A 23,090-nucleotide genomic window follows, 5' to 3' on the forward strand; every position below is an offset into this window, starting at 1 on the left:
GATTTGTGTGTGTGTGTGTGTGTGTGTGTGTGTGTGTGTGTGTGTGTGTGTGTGTGTGTGTGACAGATAAATACTGCTCATTTGATAAATATCTCATTTAAATTATATTCCCCCTCATATATGGATTAAGCTATACATTTTGTTACTAACTTGTACTGAAGCTAACTTCTTTTTTAGGGTAGCTTGTGCAGTTGAGCTACATTCAATTATTAATATCATTAGTAACGTCTCTTTCTATGTCTGTAGGTACGTTCAGCTGTCCGTAAGCGGTGGCATCGCTGGCAGGATAAGCACTCCATTCGGGCACGGGTGGCACGGGCCATGTCTATTCCCACCTCTCCAACACGGGTCAGTTTCCACAGCATCAAGCAGTCGTCGGCCATCTGACCATAACCGAAGCGAAGCATCCGTCCCCGTTTCTTCTGCTCCTGCTCTTTCTGTCCTCAGCTAACTATCCACGTCCTCTGCAAAACCCAGGGATAACAGCTATGGGCCAAACAGGGTATGATCCTCAGCTGAAACACAGATGAAGGGTGGCAATGTACACAGATTATGAGGTCCACCTGCCAAACACAGAGGAAAAAACTGTTTCAGAAACAGATTAGAGCATTGGTGGTCTCAGACAGCGATGGGTGACCGTGGGAGGACCCTGACACACACACAAAAAGTTGATAAATACTGGCAGAGCGTATTTTTTCAAGAGACAATAGAGTTAAATGTTGCATCCTCTCCTCCTGATTTTGAGTCTTCTCTGATTGGAGAGCTCAGTTTATTCCTAACTTGTTTCCAGAACTATCGGAGTTGGATAAAATGGAATGTACACTACATGGCCAAAAGTATTGCGACTGTGAGCCATACATGCATCTGAATGGGACCAAATCCATATTCCTACGTCAATTGGAAACCTTCCCTGAAGAGTGGAAGCTGCAGGATAAACTCCTTATTGATGCCAATAGTTTTGAAATTAATTGCTTAGAAATCACATATGGGTTCAGTGTTCATGTGTCCTCAAGCTTTTGGCCATATAGTGCAATAGTTTTAGGAGTTTTAAAACAAAATGACATAATCAGAGAAAAAAAAAATCCAATCGGAAAACAAACAATATCTTTGACAGATCTCAATGTGAACTTTCATTATTGTGATTGAATCTTTTAACTGGATACATTGGAGACAAATGTATGGTGTTTTCTCTGAGATGTTCAGGGGTGCGTTTCCCAAAAACAACTATGGTCGCAAGTTCCGTCGTTACCAATAGAGTTCAATGGAACTAACGACCAGAGTTAGCTAACGATGCTTTTGGGAAACACACCCCAGATTGTGACCCTTATACTTTTTCTTACTCTTCACTCGCTGCTCTTTATTGCCCACTTGGTTGCAGCTAGTAATAGTTCCCTCTGATTGTCATAAATTTCCTGTGAGCAACCTCATTCAACATGGGCACTTTTTGCTTTGATATGATGAGTACATCTATTGCTGTGTATATCATGCAGTGCGAGTGTGAAAACTCTAAACCGTTTTTAGAAAGATGAAAGGTACGTGTTAATGCTCTCTAAGCCTGTTTGCATCCTGGGACTCAAGGATGCAGTATATCTAAACCCTGGGGAAAAAGAGGAAGGAAGCTCACAGGAAAGGAAACAACATCATGAAAGGCTAAGGTAGAAGACGGTACGCTCCGATGCTAAAAACATAACACAATCTTTTAAATAAGGGGTTTATCACAGAACAAAGAAAGGATTTTGATTTTATCCTGTATTTGGAGCCTCAGCCAAGCGGGCGATTGAATGTATTTCAATTAACCACTCCAGCTCTCCTTTCCATGCACAGTTTTATATAAATTCCCAGTTATCAAGCAGTTTTACGAGATGATCATAGTACAAAATACTTGCGAATTTGGATTCTGAAGACTTTTCCAAAAAGACTAATTCTAATCACACGCGACTGGATGCTGTGGGTAGTTTTTGTTGCCTTATAGTGATAGTTCACCCAAAATGACAATTCTGTCATCGTTTACTCATGTTGATCCAAAATAGTATGACTTTATTACGTCCAACAAACACAAAAGGAGAAATTTTGAAGAATGTACACCACCGTTCAAATGTTCAGTAAGATTTTTTTTTTTTAAGAAATCAATACTTGTATGCGGTAAGGGTGCATTAAATTGATCAAAAGTGTCCGTAAATACATACAAAACATGATATTTCAAATAAATGATGTTCTTTTGAACTTTCTATTCGTCAAACAATGCTAATAAAAAAGTATCACAGTTCCACAAAAATAATAGGCAGTAGAACTCTTTATAATGTTGATAATAAGAAATGTTCCTTGAGCAGCAAATCAGCATATTTGCATGATTTCAAAAGGATCGTGTGACACTGAAAACTGGAGTAATGAAAATGTAGCTTTGCATCACAGAAATAAATTACATTTTAAAATCAAATTTTTTTCTTTATTTTGTAATAATTTGATCAAATAAATTCAGACTTGGCAAGCATTAGACACTTCTTTCAAAAGCATTAAATATTTTTGAACGGTAGTGCAGCTGGATGCTTTAGTAATCTTCCACTTCAGTAAGCTATTCACTTGAGAACTGCAACAAACCGGATCACTGAATCAATGAGTTGAATTGAATCAGTTTGATTTGAGAATGATTCTTTTATTCACAGACTGGTTTTGTGAACTCGGTCAGCTGATTCACTGAAAAGATTTAACTCAAAAATGATATGTTCACAGATGTGAATAAATTTGTGCTTCAAGGAAGAAAGAAATTCCAAAGAAATTCAGAACATCATGAGGGTGAGTAAATGATGACAGGTTTCATTTTGGGTGAACTATCCCTTTTTAAAATGTCAGTTATTTCTATGAAACAAGGTGCATTTCAACATTTACATTGCTAATGGTGTTACAGGTGTGGGCAGGAAATTATATGGAGAGCAGGGAAGTCACCGTGTCATTTGTGGACCATTTTTTTCCCTAGTTTCTTTGGACAGCTGTTCTGTATGGAAGTAAATTAGAAAAATAGACGAATAGTGCATTTTTGTGTTTTCCAGGACCAGCTTCTCAATTCAAATCCCAACAGAATCAGGCCAGAAGAATTACCTCAGCAAAATCTGCTTCTATATCATTAGAGTCAAGAGAGATCTGCATGCCTCACGTTGGGTCATTTAACCTCCATCCATGTGTTAAAACCCTCGCTAAGCTGAGCCGCCAATGACCGAGTCCTGTGACCACTCACTGCTGATTCAGCACAGATTTAGCATTTCTGCTCATACATCCAATCAAACACATCTGATAGGGAGAGCAAGGTTGTTTAAAAAAAAACTGACTCAGGACCTTCATCTTTGCCTCTGTGCTCTTCTGACCTTACTGAAGTACTTGTGCGAGAATCATTTGTAAAGGCTTCAGCAGATTCCACATTCAGTCATGCTTGTTGTGTACATGTCCAGTAGCACCATATATTCGAGTTAGACATCTAGTTGTGTATATATAGGATGGCTAGCATTGTGAAGTTTGTGAATTACCATATAGCATTGTGTATACCTGACAAACTGAGGACCAAGCTCGTGTCACTGCTAGTAAACTGAAACACAAGGTTCATTTTAGTGTCGCTACTAAGTTTAGGACTAAGGCTTTGTTTGGTTTTTAAATCTATTTTTAGTCTGTGCACAGTCATTTTACAGTGAAATCTGATCTGTTTGTTCTGACAATGTAGTAAATATCCGGATGCCAGCAGTTGTTAGTGGAAAGAGAGGGCAGAAGGTAGAAATTTTGCCTCTGAACATGTCTGTCATGACATCTTGCCACTGTGCTGAACTTGAGAAAACACTAGTGGTGGGCATTTTAGCCATTCATGCATATTCTGTGTACAAAACCACCTGTTTGTTCACTGTTCACTACATAGTGAAGGCTTTTATATCTCACTATATGAGGAAAAAATGAGAGAGTATATTCTGACACAGTTCCAAACAATACTGAGTATTTTGAATGATATACAAAAGTTTGTGGTCTGTAAGATGTTTTAATGAATGCTTTTATTCAGCAAGGATGCATTAAATTGATATACAGAATGACAATTTATGTTGTTACAAAATATTCTAATTTAAAACAAATGCTGTTTATTAAACGTCCTATTCATCAAAGAATCCTAAAAAAGGCATCACAGTTTCTACAAAAATATTAAGCAACACAACTGCTTTCAACATTGACAATATTAAGAAATGTTTCTTGAGCCTGGTGCATATTAGAAGGATTTCTAAAGGATCATGTGACACTGAAGACTGAAGTAACAATTTTGCCTTCACAGGAATAAATTACATTTTGAAATCTATTCAAATAGAATACAGTTATTTTAAACTGTAATAATATTTCACAATATTACAGTTTGTAACATCTTTCAAAAACATTTAAAAATCTCACTGACCCCAAACTTTTGAACAGTATAGTGTGTATTTAATGCAGCACCCCAGATAATGATTAAAAAGTCTGAAATCTGATCTAACCATTTAGAATGAGATTTATAAGGATTTCAAACCAGATATGGATGTTGTCTTTGTCTGTAGTTACTCATTTTTTCAAGCCTGTAAAATGGCCTGTCAAAGTTTATCTCAAATTGCAGCAGCAAAGGAAGATCAGATTACAAAAATGAAACAAATCACCCCATCGATTTACTGGCATGCCACTAAATTTTCAATCAAGACTCTCTCACAGCACAATATACCAGAGGACAAAAATATATCAGGAGATAATATACAGTCAGCTGGTCATTAAGGGGTTTATTTTGAGATGATGTCCATCTGACTGTACATTATTCCACTTATTAGACCGCTGCCTATCATTTAAATGCATAAATGGATATGAAATATTGATTTGAGTTGAAATTATTTGATTATGTCAGAAGAAAGAGTCTGCGGAGGTTTTCAGGGACAATGGTTAAATGTGCAGTTTAGTGGTCAGTCTGACTGCAATTGACCAATCAGAATCATGTATTCCAGAAAACCATGAAATGAAAATAGAGAAACTAAGAATAGCTGGATGCTGAATAGCAAAACTCCACAGACAGTGACGGCTGTGATGTGGACAGAAATGAGAGAAGCTTAGATTACTATTTATGTTGAACAGATCTGTTTGCTGGTACATGTGGAATCACGTCACCTGAGGGATCTGATTTAGCATCGTAGGCCTGAAGACATTCACAGCACTGCTCAGACACACTCCATCAGCATTTGCCTCACTATTTATAGCACTTTAATAGTAAACAGCTCAAATGTTCATATCATATACAAACCTGTGGGGCTACTAGCAAAAATGCCGTCTAGAGCACAAAGGTACAGTCTATACAACATTAAATAATATTACAATATATTATCCTCCTGAAGAGCTAAATTAGTGACATATCTAGTGAATTAGGTGTTAGTTCTAGAATATAGAATATACTAGAATATAGTCAAACCATATTCTAGTGCTTGCAGTGTCTAACAGTATCTAAACCTTTCATGTACCACATAAAAACATAATCCAGTGTCACATATATATTATTTACAAATCATTCATCAGTAAGTGCTGGGAAGTAGCGACACCATTTTACTACATTCAGTGGCATTAGATGCAAATTGATGGTTTAACTGCACTTTTAAAAATAAAGGTTCCTTATTGGCATCTGTGGTTCCAAGAAGAACCTTTAACATCCATGGAACCTTTCCATTTCACAAAAGGTTCTTTATAGTAGAAGTGTTTGTCAGATTATTCTAATGTTCATCACATTAAGAAAAAAGGGTTGTTTTAAGAACTGTTCACTGAAACACGAAATTGTTCTTTATGGCCTAATGGTTCAAAATGGACCTTTATATTTAAGAGTGTAATATGCGCTTTCTCAGAACAGGATATATTATATCAGACTGTTCTTTAAAGTTGAAGTGTGTAAATGTGTGCCATTTTAATATGCAGACAAATGTAACACTATGGCTCTGTGAACAATTTCTGTTTGCTTGAGCCAATTTGATTCAACCAGTGAATTTCAGGTGCGGCTACCTGGTGTGCTGTTAGTTTTCTAGAAGACCAGATTCTTGATTTTCTCTTAGCAGGCGATAAAATGAGTGAAAAATCCAGTAGACTTAGATTAAAGAAGATACCCGAGCCATACCTCTTTCGACTTAGGCCAGTAAGCAACAACCTAGCAACCGCCCAGAACTCCCTAGCAACCACATGACATTGTGTTGAAAGAAATTAGTTTGTTTCTTCATCTGAACAGATTTGGAGAAGTTTAGCATCACATCGCTTGCCCACCAATGGATCCTCTGCAGTGAATGGGTGCCGTCAGAATGAGAGTCCAAACAGCAGATAAAAACATCACAATAATCCACAAGTAACCCACACCACTCCAGTCCATCAATTAATGTCTTGTGAAGTGAAAAGCTGCATGCTTGTAATAAACAAATTCATCATTAAGGCATTTTAACTGTAAACCATTGCTTCTGGCCATAATACAAGTCAAATAACCCATAAATAATACATCATTTTTTGATGGACTATTCCTTTAAATTACTCAGAACACCTTAGCAACCACTAGAGGCACATAGATGACACACTTCAGCTTTAGAACACAAATGATAATAGTGATGTGTGGGTTTTGTAGCTTGTGTGTAGTTTTACTGTTTAGTAATCATTTGATTTGTATCACTCTTTCCCTTTGGCTTATGTTTGTGGGTCATGTGACCTTCAGACAGCAGTCAGCATTCCAAAGCAAACTACCATTCTCCATTCCCTCCAACATATGCGATATTCCAAAGTACTGTACAGCATACACAGTGTGCTCCTCCAACGTGCCTCAGAAGAAGGCCTGGAAACACAGTCTCTGCTTATGAATTATCATTTCATCTCTGTGCATATAACTCCGATACCTTCTGTTCAAAGATAAAAATGTCCAGACTCACCATTCTTGGTAAGGTCAGTGTCTGTATCAGATTTGTTGGCCGCCATCCTTCAGCTGGAATTGTATGGTTTCAGTATTAGTTCAGTCATTTCTATTGGTGTTGTCATTTCTGTGTTGGTGAGCCCTGGTTTAATTTTCTGTATCTATGAGATGCAACACTGGTGTCTGTGCTTGTTATTGTTTCTTTATTCACTGAAAATCATTTTCTGTGTCACTATTTTAGTCTTGTTTTCCAGTAAAGTATTTAATACATTTAAAACGTAAGTTTACTTGAAAAATTTAATTGTGTAATATTGTTCTTCTTGTTTTAAGAATAAATGTAACAAGACATAGTGAGGTTTAAAATATATTACAAAAAAAAATAAAAAATGTATATATATATATATATATATATATATATATATATATATATAATTAAGTAAATTTAATTTTAAGTAAATTTACCTTGTTTTAAAGATGATAACGTTTTTTTACTGGAAAACAACACACAAAAATACTGATTCAGAAATATATTTTTGCAAAGTTTATTTTCTCTCTTTTTTTTAGAAGTTGTGAAGAAGTTCTTCCAAAGTTGTGAAATGTACAAAAGGTCCGAACAAGTACAAGCTCTGTAGCTGTATTTGTGACAACAATGTCAATATGTGATCTTTTTTTGGGTATTTCTATTATGTTTAGTCACTGATGTGAAAGTGTACAAAGAAAAATGTATTTATTTATACGTCACAGAAAAAAAAAAATCTATATATTTATCTCACTGTTTAAATAGGTCAGAAAACATGAGCCCACATGTGACTCATATCAATATATCCATAACATTAATGAATGTGTGAAGACGATGTAATCATGTATGCCTTGCTCTTTGTGGTTCTGTGAGGCAATCTTTGCCATCATTTCTATCATTTTCTGCAGTGCTTCAAGAACATTCTATTTATTACTTTTGCTCATTTGTTCCTCTGTTTGTTTATGACTGATTTGATGTTTGAGAGAATTTAGGAACTGTACAGAAATTTATATTCAATCAACTTCACAAAGAGTAAAGTCATATGTTGAAGGCATATAGTACTGTGCTGATCAAGATGTGCATTAAATTGTTTTTCTTTTTAAAATATTTTTCCTTTGTGGTGTGTTTGCATCCACCGGTTCAGTTAATGAAAATTGTTATACTTCATTTAAATCATGCTGTATGTTGAAACATCACGTCACTTCAAAGATATTGAGTTCCTTGAAAGGGCATGTTATTGACTTTAATCTTTTCAATGTGTCATTACATCATGTTTTTGTAATTCTACAGAAATGTGTGAATGCCGCCTTTAGGTTAACAAGACATATGATCTATCTATGCTGATATTTATTCTTCAGGATATCCTGTAAGCACTGAGATAACATGCAATCTGAGCCAGAACATTGTGGGTTTGGAGAAAGTTGATCTGTTTTAGAGGGGGAAAAGTTGTTGTGTTTCATAGAAAAAGGCTATTTTTATCAGGTTCAGTTGGCTTGAAAAACTCAAAATAGCATTTCTTCAAAATGTCGTGTTACCTGTTCAAATTCCCAAGGTGTTTCTCATTGTAATGACAAGCATTGATTACCTTGACACCCTTTTTCATAGACTTTCACTTTCCGCTTCTTTCATGCACTGACCTGGTTGCTGAACAGCACCTTGACTTGCATACCAAGCAACTAAGACCATAACAAATACCACCTAAAATTAATCCGACAAGAAAGCTCAGATGTCATTCAGGTATGAAAACACGCTAGAAGGCCCAGCTTGTGAAGACACATCACTGACAGCACATTAACACTGAGACCAAACAAACACAAAGAACGTTGTGTAGTGGCACAGATGTTTATAGCATTTTTGTTCCACATACAGAGATGTTTTTGGTACTTTTTAGCATTACATCACTTGTCCACCAGTGGATCCTACTTTTGAGGGTACTAACACCTAATAAACGAAAGTGAGATGATTGCTGACATGATTTGGACATGGAAAATTATATACACAGAGCAACACCTGCCTTGGGAAAGCCCTACACTTTTACTAGTCTTGTGCCATATCCATTACGTGGTTGAGTGTTGTAATACACCAAATCATTCCAGACAAAGCTGGAATTTTAAGGAAAGAGTATTTTTTATTTCTCACACAAACAAGATAGAATTTTACATTTTTCCTTGTACATGAGTTTGTTTCTTCATCAGAACAGATATTTATCATTACATCACTTGCTCACCAATGGATCCTCTGCAGTGAATGGTTGCCGTCAGAATGAGTCCAAACAACTGATAAAAACATCACAATAGTCCACAGGTAATCCACACAATTCCAGTAAATCAATTAAAGGACTAGTTCACTTCCAGAACAAAAATGTACAGATAATGTACTCACCTCCTTGTCATCCAAGATGTTCATGTCTTTCTTCAGTCGTAAAGAAATTATGTTTTAGCAAGATTTTCATAATAATATCTCATATTTAATAGGAATACTGATATATATTTTTTTCTCTATTCATTTGTTGTGTTTCCCAAAATGTATAATAAACATGCTTTAAGTCCTGGTGTCCTCTACAGTGGACATGTATGAAATGATGTCCTGTTTCATAACAGGAAGTCATATTTTGATTTGAAACCCCATAACATTTTCCTGAGATGTTGATGGAAAAGATTTTGAGAAATTTAGGATTATATCACTTGCTCACCAATGGATCCTCTGCAGTGAATGGTTGCCGTCAGAATGAGTCCAAACAACTGATAAAAACATCACAATAGTCCACAGGTAATCCACACAATTCCAGTAAATCAATTAAAGGACTAGTTCACTTCCAGAACAAAAATGTACAGATAATGTACTCACCTCCTGATGATCCTCTGATCATGTCTTTCTTTATTCAGTCGTAAAGAAATTATGTTTTTTGAGCAAAACATTTCAGGATTTCTCTCCATATAATGGACTTCTATGGTGCCCCCGAGTTTGAACTTCCAAAATGCAGTTTAAATGCAGCTTCAAAGGGCTCTAAACGATCCCAGCCAAGGAAGAAGGGTGTTATCTAGCGAAACGATTGGTTATTTCTAAAAAAACTAAAACGCTCATCTTGTCTAGTTTTTTCCGGTTAATTGATTTGAAACCCCATAACATTTTCCTGAGATGTTGATTTATGACAAACAATTTGTCAATTAGTCAGATTTAAATGATAATTACAAAATAGTATCATATTTCCATTAGGGTGTTACATTTGATCACTAAATGAATGTCAGCCATTTTTAAAGACCAAAGAGAGGGAGTGATCATGGTGAAACATCCAATCATTTGGTATCTCTGAAAAGCCCTGAATGTGCTCTGTACAGGACATCCAGATGTAAAGCTGTGACATGTAACGTCTCAGAGAAATCGCTAAAACATAATGTCCTCTACAGTGGACAAAACTCCATAGCTGGTAGTCAGGAGGTTACATTGCTGTTTTGCCGTTTTTTTTGTAAAGGGCATTTGATCTTCTTTGCATGTTCACTTTGTATACACTGAGTCGGTACTTCTGGAGCGATGTAGGGCGATTTCGAAGTTGGAGGAGAAAATGAGACAGGACTTTTTAGACCCACACTAACTGTCTTGGACTGGAAAAAAACTGTGTTCATGCAGAGCTAGACAAGACGAGCGTTTGAGGTTAAAAATGATATAAATTGTAATTTTTTTTTTTAGAAAATAACTAATAGTTTCGCTAGATAAGACCCTTCTTCCTCGGGTGGGATCATTTAGAGCCCTCTGAAGCTGCATTTAAACTGCATTTTGGAAGTTCAAACTCGGGGGCACCATAGAAGTCCATTATATGAAGAGAAATCCTGAAATGTTTTGCTCAAAAAACATAATTTCTTTACGACTGAAGAAAGAAAGACATGAACACCTTGGATGACAAGGGGGTGAGTACATTATGTGTAAATTTTGGTTCTGGAAGTGAACTACTCCTTTAACGTCATGTGAAGTGAAAAGCTGCGCGTTTGTAATAAACAAATCCAAAATGTTTTTAAATTCAAACCATTGCTTCCAGTTGAAATACAAGAAAAATACTTGAAAAAGTCATCTCATCTGAACCAGGACAAACACTGTTTATAAGTGGAAAAAAAGCTATAAAGTGGAAAAGTTATGTCAGTGGATTTTGATGTGAGAGGGCAACAGGGAATGGACTTCCACTGAAGGATGTGTTATTATGGTTTATGGACTGGTATTTTGGCCAGAAGCAACAGTTAAAAGTTAAGATGTATTGGAGTTTTTTTTTTTTTTTAAGTCTTGTGGTTTATTGTGATGTTTTTATCAGCTGTCATTCTGACAGATCCAATGGTGAGCAAGTGATATAATGCTAAATGTCTCCAAATCTGTTCAGATGAAGAAACAAATTCTTCTGCATCTTGGATGGGCTGAGGGTGAGTACATTTTCAGATTATTTGGGTAAACTATTCCTTTAATACAAAATGAAACCTGAAAATATCAGCATTGCTTAAATCAAAGTGAGCATCATAATAAATGATGGATCACGAAAGGTTGGTTTCCACTTAAAAGGTACACAGGGATCAGGATGCATTAGTATAAAATCCAGATATCGATATGGACATTTTTATTTATCTGTTTGATTAAGCTGATGTGAGATGGATGTTTGGGTGGATTTATTTTACATGATTACAGCTACAATGATGCTTTTAAAAACAATGTGCTTCAGAGCAATAACCATAATGGTCCAGGAAATTGTCAGGACATCATAAACATCATAAACTTAAATGGAAAAAATACCAAATGGATGCAAAAATATTCAGGCAGGTTTTTCTGCCTATATTGGCTCATTACTAATATCTGAACACCATTTACTCGCCCTCCTGTCAATTCAAATCCATAAGCTGTTATTTTTTTTCTAGCTCAGCATGAAAGCATGCAGCTTTTGGCATTTAATGACGGTTCATAGTGATCACAGCTGTCAAGCTCCAAAAAAAGGATAAAAAAACACCAAATAAACATCATAAATGTAGCTCATACAGCACTGAACGATATGAGGGTGAGAAAATAAGGACAAGACTTTAATTCTGGGTGAACTATTCCTTTAAAAAAACTACAATTCTACAATTAGCTACAATTCAAAACAGATGCAACTGACATTTTGTAATGCAACTGAGAACAGACTGTTATACAAAAAGAAGGTTTATGCTTCAAGTTTATCTTAATGCAAGCATACATTTTCATGTGAAAATAAATTTGTCTTGTTAAACAGCGATTCCTTGAGATTTCACAAACTATGAAATCTCCTCTCATCCATAACATAGATCCATGTTTTTGGCTAAAGACTCTTTTCATATTCTTTCCCTGACATTGTTCCGGATCTTTTTTTGGTCAAATTCCCACATAGGCCAAGAAAGAGGTCAGAGCAGAGGGTCATGTTACAATGACCTCAATAAGTCTTGAAAGATTGCAAAATGAAATTGGTTTTGAACACATAGAGCTCGCCCAGCTCACCCAAGACCATAGAAAACCTGCAGAAATCTTCAGAAAAATGTTCACAGGGACAAGAGTAGAACATTTGTGAAGTACTGGACATTAATCACACGTTCTTGAAGAGCTTCACATTAAACTCTAAAGTCATTTGCATGCATATTCATATTTTAACTTTAAATCGATTTTTCGGCAAATAAAAAAGAGTAAATGGTGACTGATGTATTTTGAAAGTCACATCAAAACAGCTTGTCTAACTGATGTTGTTATAACCTGAATTGTTAAGCTACAGTAATTGTACATCAAACTCAATATGAGCATATTGTTCAATTTGGAAAGACATCTAACTAAAGTGAGAGGCATTAAAGCGTCCTTTGTTTCATTTCAGATAATATTTGTGATTGAGTTAATGAACTGGAAATTTATGACAGATGGTTAATAGAGTGAACCTGACATTGAGTTACAGTAATGCAATGTGACCTATGTTACAAGACCACATATATCGTTCCACTTAATGCTGAGGAAAATTGCATGTTTATAGTTGATTGTCACGTATTAAGTATGCACAAACAATTAAAAGATGTGGAGTTATTCACATAAATTCACTTAATAGCACAAGATGATGACAGCTTTGGGAGAAAACGGCTCGCGTTTGTGACACATTTATATGCTCTAATGCGGCAGCAATGCTTTTAACAGTCCCTCACTCCCTGCTTAATGCTAGGAACATCGTCAAGACTTTGCCCAAGGGCACGATGCCCTCTAAGACTGCCAGATAGAAAGATGCTCACTTCCTATTTACTTTATCATTATTCATCTTTATCAGATTGTTTTAAAAAGCAATTAGAGTGTCTCAAAGCCAATAAACAAACATGAACTCAACTAAAATCAGGCACTGCTCAACAAATGACTTCATTTCAAATAAAGATGATCAAAAACATTACATTTTCTTTATCATTGCCATTTTAAGGACAATGAATCTATTGTTTGTTGGTTTTTGTTTTTGCCCATGAACACATGCATCTAGAGGTACTATGAGCTCAATTTAAAAGTTGTTTTTTTTATACTGTTGATAGGGTTGGATTGAGATGGAGGGTAATATTGTTGATAGGGTTTGATTGAGATTGAAGGGTAATTATTATTTTTTTTCATCATACTTCCCCAAACTGTAGAATGGTAGTGTATCACGGTTTCAATAGAAAATAAATAAATAAAAACAAATTTAAGAAATGTAGCGGCAAAACAGTTTTCCACATTGATTTAAAAAATAATAATAATCACAAAATCAGCATATTAGAATGATTTCTGAAGGATCATGTGACACTGAAGACTGGAGTAATTACTGCTAAAAATTCAGCTCTGTCATAGTAATATTTCACAGTATTACTGTTTTTACCGTATTTATGATCAAATAAATGCAGCTTTGGTGAGCATAAGAAACTTCTTTCAAAAAACATGTATTTTACATTTAAATGTTTACTGCATCTACTGCAATATTGTCATGTGGTACAGGATGACAAACAGCTTATAAGTTTTTCAACCATATCTTTTTTCTCTCTCTCTGTAGGGTCACCTTTACCTGAGCTATTTCAGACTTTTGCTTTGCCATAGAAGAATAGGCAGATTTAAAAATAGCCTGCTCTGCTACTGCATCTGCACACCTATATTTAAACTTTTGGCCAGAAGAGGACCTGAGAAGGTCGATTAATTTTGAAACCAGTTTGCGACCTTACAGACACTATGAACTGTATGTCCATTAAAAAGCCCCACAACTATTTTTACATTAAATTCCAGGTGCATTCTGGGACGTTCCATTCATACTGACCTATAAATCTGCCCATTGTGACTAAAGGAACATCTGGCTGTTATTGTTCTATGTTATCTGTTATCTGTTATCAAGCATTCAAATAATGCATCTCATAATCTTGTACTGCAGTTATATCTGATCAAATGCACATTATTATTCTTTAGTTTGGGTTAAACAAATCAATTTTGCTTGTTTGGAACAGCAGCTACGCTAATGATGTCTCTATTTGTTTCTCTGTTTCTGCCACGGGATTGACATCCCGTGGTAACTAGGAATTACACAAGCTTCGGTCTGGATCCAGAACACCTGAGAAGAGATGATGCCAACCCCTCAGAGGACCTCAGATGATGCCAACCCTGAAACAACATACAGAACTACCACATTTTGCTATAAGTTTGATTGCATCATATAATAATTGCTGTTAATAGTGTTCATCGTCTGTTTGATTACGTCTTTAATTGATTACATCTTTAATTTATTTTTCCGTACATTTCTGCCATATGTATATTAACTGACAGTCACCACTGATAAGCTACCACTAAATATTGTAGAAACTTAATTTGCTGTAAAGTTGCTTTGCAATGATTTGTATCGTGAAAAGCACTATACAAATAAACTTGAATTGAATTGAATTATCTGTGTTATGCTGTTCAAAAGTCTTGTAGTGCAATTGCTAATCCACCGTCAGTGCAACCCAGCATTTAGGTTTATAGCAATGCCACACACATGCATGTCAGAGCTCAGGTGCAGATAAGGTTAAGTGCAGGCAAGGTCGGAGTGCAGGCTATGCTCCAAAACCACCTCTTATCTGCCCAACCACCCCAAACACCCTGGTTGTGCTTTAGGAGGCACACTGCTTCATAGATTAAATTGCTGTGGTTGGTCGATATCTACAGATGGAGAATGTCAGATAATGCAGTCAGCTGTTGAGAGAAGAGCTGGCGCACGGGAACTTGGGTCTGCTAGTGATATACCTGTGTTTGAAATCTCATGCAACTGCAATGGCATCCAGTTATGCTAATGAAGTATATTACTTACTAGTCGAATTGTTTATTGTGATTCTTATAATAAATTAATATTGTAAATATTGATATTAATCTATCTATCTATCTATCTATCTATCTATCTATCATCTATTCAATAAAAATAAATGTAATGTTTTTAATAAATACAATAAATAAATAAATTCAAGAATAAATATAAATAATTTATAAATAAATTATATTTTATTTATATATTATTTATACTAATTTTTGTTTTTTTGTTTTATTTTAAAGTGTAATAATAGTATATAAAATGTTACAACACTTCAAACCAATGCTTTCAAAGCTTATTCATGACTGAAAAATCTTAACTGTGTTGCTTTGCTTTGACAGACAGCTTTTATACAGACTTCTGACATTCCATCATATCTCACGAGGGAAGGTTTCAAAGAGGAAAACACAAGATCCAGGCTCAGATGACAATACTCCTAACATCACTGGAATGCATTAAATGTGTTGGAGCTCTAGACCTCTGTATGATAAATTAAATGTACAAATCTGAAAGAATGTCACTCAGAAATACATTCCTCATGCATCCACTTAACTGTGTGTCTGGAAGCACAGGATCCCAGATATCAGTCCTTGTGTCGAAATGACCAACAAAGCACTTGCGCTTCCTCCCCATATGGCAATATATATATATATATATATATATAATTATTTTTTTTTTTTTTTTTTTTTTTTTTTTTTTTTTGTTGTTTTTTTTTCTTGCTGATGTACATTCAAATGTGTGATATGCAAATTATAAGTCACAACTAAAGATTTGATATGATTTGATGTGATACATGCGAATATATTTTCTTGGATTGATTGTCAACAGTTCCTTAAGAAACTGCATAAAAGAAAATAAATTAATCATATTCGATAAGCACAATTATGAGCAAACTCATTAAGACTCATTAATTTACATTTAGTCATTTAGCAGACGCTTTTATCCAAAGCGACTTACAAATGAGGACAATGGAAGCAATCAAAATCAACAAAAGAGCAATGATATGCAAGTGCTAGAACAAGTCTCTTTGATTTAAAGTAGTATTTTTTCTTTTCATATTTAAATGTTATTATTATTTTTATTTAACAATTTGATCTACAATTTGATAACATATTGAATAAATATATGTATTTGATTTTTTAATGTATTTTTTCATGTTACTTCAAGTTTAGTTGAACAATGCAGGCTTTATAAGTTTAAATAGTAATATTCATCAACAACGACTCTGATCAGGAAGAATGGACTTATTTCCTTTGTTCCTTTAAAGAAAAGTGACCTTGTTGATAATGTTATTAGCGGAGTCAAGGTCCCATATTACAGTCCCCAGGCAGCCAGTTCAGCCATTTCTGGTCCTAATGGACCAGACTGTTTTCAAATGCTTTGGGGTGCAAGGCGTGCAACTGAACCCTCGACTGATGGTATTAGTCCTACACTCTCTGTGCATGGTGTGCAAGTTTGATGGCATGTATCCTAAGATAAGCCTGTTTGCAGATGCTGTCTTAGCATTACTTTCCAGTCCAGAGACATCAATACCAGCTCTGTTTAGTTATGTTGAGTCATTTAGCAAATTTTCTGGTTACAGAAGCCATGCCATCATGGAGTTACAGTAAGGTTTTGCCTGATTTAGTGGTGTCTCTGAGGTTTAGTGTATATTCAAGTTTAAATAAATGTCAAAAAACAAACTTTGCACAGAGGATAAAGTTAGATATGTTGTGTTTTGTTTGAATTACACACACAGATAAACATTAACTGGCTTTATTCTATGTGTATTGCAATCTGCTATGTTTTACTCCAGACAGTACAAAGCCCAGTATGGAAGTCGTGTTCAGGTATTGCTATTAGTTGTTTCCTTTCCTGTGTGATGTATTACTTAATGGGTCAAATGCAATAATTACTTCTTACTGTGCCAGAAAGTAGATTTATAGGACATGACTCATTTTCATTCTGAAGGATAATGCAATGAGTGCATTAAGTCTAAACACTTGTGTACAGATATTCACATAACAAATGACCTCTAATGTTTCAGGTGCATCTAAAATTCATTTTAAGACTTTTGTTTATTCATTTATCTTTAGGTTCACTGTCAAATATCAATCTGTCATGACTGCAGGGTTGTTAATAAAACAACTATACTCTCAGAAAAAAAGAATTGTGCAAAGCTGTCATTGGGACAGTATCTTTTCAAAAGGTAGTAATATATACACTTTAGGTATATGCACATTTATAGAACCAATATAAACCGTTTTGGGGTAAATAAGAAACAAAGATGTACCCTTTAAAAAAATTCCTTTCTCTGATTTGCTATATACTGTATCTTCTAAAAGTTCTTTTTTTTTAATACCTAGTCCTAGTTTCTATTGATCTTCATTTGATTGCAATTTTAAAATAATCTCTACTTTGACAGTTATTCATGTTGCTGTCTGAGGTGAACCCATCTTATCAGTGTTATCAGTTTTACAAAGTCACTTTCTATGACACACATCCATAAATTTCCACAAGTGACCCATCAGAGCTTTCAGAGAGCAGAGAAAATCCGCCTACAGTAGATAGTTTCAGTGCTGGAAAAACACTTGATACAACTTCACTTAAAAAAAATTAATACATTAAAATGCATTCAGTTATGTTAATTTTTACATAAAAGTTGCAGAACATCACAAGGAATAAATAATGTTGGATGATTTTTTTTTTATAATTATTATTGAGATTCTACTAAAGCTATTCTAATGGCCCCCTTATCAATGTACAACTAGTGTCATAGTATTTGTTAAGCAATTCAAATATTTTAAAAAGGTTCATGGACCACTGAAAATCATTACACAACAGGAGTCATTTAAAAGAGTTGGAAATAACCAAGAAGGGTTTATTTCGTAGCACAGCTGCCTTTCTCTATGGTCCTTTGTGAAATAACAGGTCTGCTTGACTGTTTGAAGCCCCAAAGACTTGGAGAGAAAATAAAAGGAGATTTCACTGTAAATTAAGATAATAGCCACAGCTGAATATGAAACATGACTGCACTAGAGCTGTTTGGACAGGTCAGGGCGGTGATGCAACCGGATCGGATTTATTTACCCAAACTCAAAGCCTAATGGTTCAGATGTTAGAACAGAGTGTGCCAATGTTATATTAATGAAACTGCCTGCGGAAGAAACATTGCTGCGCATTTTACGGATGGCACCGATTAAATACTCAGCTCACTGGGGGCTCCTAGTTTTATTCTAAATGCCAAATAAGTTATTAAACTGCATTGCCTAACCTGCACTGTCTTAGTGCTGCTTGATATCTGTCAAGACGAATACTGACAGACATCAGTTATGACTGAGCAGAACACTGACTGACAGCTGAAGAAGGATAAGACTCATCTTTTGCAGAACAAAATTATTTTAGTAACTGATTATTTGTTTTGCTTTAATTTTGTGGAGTTTAACAGGATCAGGTTTTTTTTTTTTCCCCACATGCTCCAAGCACTATAATCCAAATTAAAAGCACTATAAAAGTGACTTGAATTATACTTGAATTAATTGTGTGGGAAATTTATCCTCAATGTAATTAAATTCTTACAAGACTAACAAACTAAATTGAAGTTCTCAGTAAATGTTAGCATGCTAAATATAACTTTAAAAAATCACAGTGACCATTCGTCCTCTTTTTCCCGGACAAACAGCGGTTCTTAATCCTGGTCCTCGCGACCCCCCGCTCTGCACATTTTGTATGCATCTCTTATCGCTTCACATGTTTGTTCCATTCGACCGTAAGTGCCCTGTGAAGTGAACATCTGAACAAGTGAAGATATTCCGCCATGATTCCAGTTCGAAAGGAGTGTATATGCTCCATTCAAAGGGCATTATAATGCACGAGACGTGACTGCTATGCAAATCTCATGATTACGGTTAAATAACCCTTCACACTTCTGTAGTAAGTTTTGTCTGTGTGTGAAGATGCTGCAGGCTGTGGTGTAGCACAAATCCGTGTTCTTAAGGAAGGAATGACAAACGCCAGTGTAAAAATTGTGAGTGAATCCGCTAAATTGAGTCTTTGCTATGATTGACAGTGATTAAATGCATCTGAAAGGTCATCTAAGGTCATTAACATTTTCTTAGGTCATTAACATAACAGGTTGTCGGCTCTCTGTGAGCCTCCTTGCATGGTATCCTATGCGTGGGGAGTAGTTAGGCCTTCTCTCGTTTTAGAGAGTCATCATGCTGAGGCCTCCACTCCTTGAGCTTGGCCATCTACTGCGAGCATCGTCAGGCCTCCTCTTGCTACAGAGCGTTATTTTCATTGAGACCTTCGCTCGCCAGAGCTTCACTAGGACACCATCTGTGAGTTGTAGGCTCTCTGTGAGCCTCCTTAAAGGATGTCCCAAATGTGGGTCGTAGTTAGGCCTTATCTTGTTTTTAAGAGTCGTCATGCTGAGGCCTCCAATCCTAGAGCCTGGTCATCTACTGCGAGCATCGTCAGGCCTCCTCTCGCTACAGAGAGTTATCTTCATTGAGGCCTCCGCTTCTAGAGCTCGGCTAGGCGGTAGGGTAGCATTCTAGGTTGCTCTCTGGGAGCCTCTTTGGCTACTGACCTTAGTATGGAGCGCTGCTAGGCCGCCTCTCTTTTTGGTTTGTTTAAGCCACTCTCCAGAGATTCGCCGGCCAGTTAGCTCTGAGTGTTAGGCTCTCTATGAGCCTCCTTGGATGCTGGCCTGAATAAGAACGTAGTAAGGCTTCCTCTCTCCTGTTGAGACCTCCGTTCTAGAGAAGCTCGGGCCTATGATTGCGTTACTGGTGCAGGGTTGAGGACTCTTTTGGGTCAATAAAGCACTCATCCCTTCAGCATGGTGGTGTGGGTATACAGTACCTTTCCCCATAGCGCCCTCTAGGGGATGCAGTGCGAGTTCCCATTCGAAATGGAACGTCTCAGGTTATGCATGTTACGCATGTCACCATGGTTCCCTGAGAAGGTGAATGAGACCCTGCTGCCCTTTGCCATGCTTCAGGAATTCCTGCACACCTCATTCAGACAAGAAGTGGATGATGTATTTCACAGGTGCCCTTTTATACTCTCGGCTGCACCAGTTGTGACGTCATAGGCTGCCAATGTCAAGTTCATTGTCGTGTTTAGACTCATGCTTCAGACACCGGTCATGCCAGAGGCATTCCCCCATAGCGCCCTCTAGGGGACGCAGCGTCTTGTTCTCCTTCTCAAGGAACCATGGTTACATGCGTAACCTGAGACGTATTTTAGTATCACTGAGATACTATTATAGTTTTTAATAATATTTTGAATTAGTTTTTATTTTTATACTTTTTTTCATTTTAATTTTAGTTCAGATTTTTGTCATTTATTTCTGCATTTTTCCTTTTGTAAAATGTCCATATAGTTTTCATTCATTTTAATTTCATTTTCAGTTTTAGTTATTTTAGGACATCAAATTAAACTAAATTAAAATGAGAAATGTTGCCCGTATAACTAAATGAATATATCTCTCTGCCCCTCTCGGTAACACTTTATAATAACTTTAATTAATAAGTCATTAACAAGCATTATATAATGCTTAACAGATCATTAGTTAATATATATTTACATAGCTAGGAACATGAGATAATGTTCTTGTTCATGTTTACTAATAAACTTATTAAACATTACCTAATAATCAACAGATAATTATTTCATGAAAATAAAAATGCTTACAAATTTCATTAAACTTTCAGTTCATATGATCATGCACTTCTTGAAAATCTACAAATTATTTTGACAGATATTATACAATGATTAAAAGCTTTTGTAAATGTACAACATTTCTGCTGCTATTGAGGTGTGATACAGGTAAGGTTAGGCCCAGGTTTGGTGGTATGGGTAGGTTTAAGGGTTGGTTAAGGTGTCAGCAGTGTACAGGGGTCAATTGAATTACTATATGGGAACAGTTCCATCTGTTTATATTACACTGTTTTGATAAATTAACAAGTTTCTTGAAAAACTGATTAGTTTTCTCCTGATGATATATGATTAAAGGAATATCCTGTTCAATTATATACAGTAGTATACTAACATAAGTGTTGAGGCAATAAAATCATGCTTTGCACCCAAATTGCAATGTGTTGTCTTTAAGAAACATTTACATAAACTTAACTAACCACCCTTTACACAAACGTTGCTACAGCAGTCCAGTGTCCAGTACCCATAAAGGTACTGAATGATTAGTAAACGATTATAAACATTTACAGATGATAAATAGTCTCAACTTTAGATTGGGTACTGCAAAAACATTAGCAAATAATTAATAAATGATTTGTAAAGCTGTGAAAATACGGTGAATTCAGAACATTCCGGACACTTTTTGCCATCAAGAAGACTCCTGATGAAGGTACTAATCATTAGTAAACGTTTATAAACAATTACAAATGATGAATAGTTTCCACTTTAGACTGAGTACTGCAAAAATATGAACAAATAATTAATAAGTGATTAAAAATGTGCAAATAGTAGAAGTCTACACAACAGAGACCAAATATATGGCTTTTACAGACTGTGATTATGAGTTAATGAATAATATAAAATGAATTGTTTAGTGAATAGTTAAGTGTTTAAAATGACTAATTAAGCTAATTTTTCACAACATTTGTAAATGTAAAACAAAACATTAAACTCTAAAAAATGCTGGGTTAAATATAACCCAGCATTTTTTAGAGTGTAGGAGCTATTGGGTTGTTTTGACCCAGCGGTTGGGTTCAAAACAACCCAACCGCTGGGTCAAAACAATAGTTTGTCCCCAGCTATTGGGACAAACCCAATAGCTGGGTTTGTCCCTTTTTAACCCAGCGCTGGGTTATATTTAACACAGCATTTTTTAGAGTGTAGGTGTTACGGACTGCTCAGAGACTGAGTGAGGATCCAAACGCAGTGTTTATTAGGAAAGTCCAGAATCGAAATCAGACAGCAGGCAAGGGTCAACACACAGGCAATCAGTCCGACTAAACAACAAGGCAGAGAACACAGGCAAAGAGTCCAAAAACCAAGATACATAGAAACAGGAGAACCGCTCAGAGATGCAGTGTAACACTTACAAGACTTTGCAAAGAATGACAAACTAAACCAGACTTATATAGGGTGAGCAGACAGGGTAAATGAGACACAGGTGCAAACAGTGAGTGTTGATGAGTCCGGGCAAAGGATTATGGGAAATGAAGTTTTTGATGGAGTGGTAGAAGTCTGGGATGGAGTGCCCTCTAGCGAAGCTCACGGGCACTCCAGCTAGAGATCATGACAGTAGGTAATATGTAAACGGAGGCTTAATGACATTTTTTAGCATTTAAAAGTAAATTAACAAATAAGCTTGTAATCGTATAATTTCTGCTAAAGTCATTTGTAGATTTTTTTAAAAGTGCATGATCGTATATTAATTGAAAGTTTAATGACATTTGTAAGCATTTCCATTTACATTAAATAATGATCTGCTAAACATTAGGTAATGTTTAATAAGTACATTAGTAAACATTAACAAGCACATTATCTCATATTTCTAGCTATGTGAATGTATATTAACTAATGATCTGTTAAGCATTATATAATGTTTGTTAATGATTTATTAATGAAAGTTATTATAAAGTGTTACCATTTAATTTGGGAATTTGGAGGGCTCTTAAAAGAGTGAAACATGTTTTCACTGTTTTATTTTTTCCAGATGTAATTGCCCGGGATAGTCATTATTGAACGGGCTATGCGTGTTCTTATGGTGCCACCAGCCAATCAGTGTTGCCATGACATCATTTTTCTTGGGACTGTAGCATCATTAGTCACATGACATGTTCATTCAATCCAGCAGCCTAGAATTGGTAGTTTAGAGCTGTAAAATCTGTGACTTGCGTTAACAAGGA

General features: G+C 35.7%; 1 protein-coding gene across 1 annotated transcript in view; it reads left to right on the forward strand.

Annotated features, from left to right (window-relative positions):
- Window positions 1-925, forward strand: part of LOC107694956 (corticotropin-releasing factor receptor 1) — a 76,985-nt gene extending 76,060 nt beyond the window's left edge. Inside the window, exon 10 of the mRNA XM_016494682.1 lies at window positions 247-925. Coding sequence (XP_016350168.1) covers window positions 247-387 — 141 coding nt within the window. The 3' untranslated portion in view covers window positions 388-925. The remainder of the gene's footprint in view (window positions 1-246) is intronic.
- Window positions 926-23,090: the final 22,165 nt, after the last annotated feature.

Source organism: Sinocyclocheilus anshuiensis, unplaced genomic scaffold (genome assembly GCF_001515605.1).
Source record: "Sinocyclocheilus anshuiensis isolate Anshui unplaced genomic scaffold, SAMN03320099.WGS_v1.1 scaffold214, whole genome shotgun sequence".
Lineage (NCBI taxonomy): Eukaryota > Metazoa > Chordata > Actinopteri > Cypriniformes > Cyprinidae > Sinocyclocheilus > Sinocyclocheilus anshuiensis.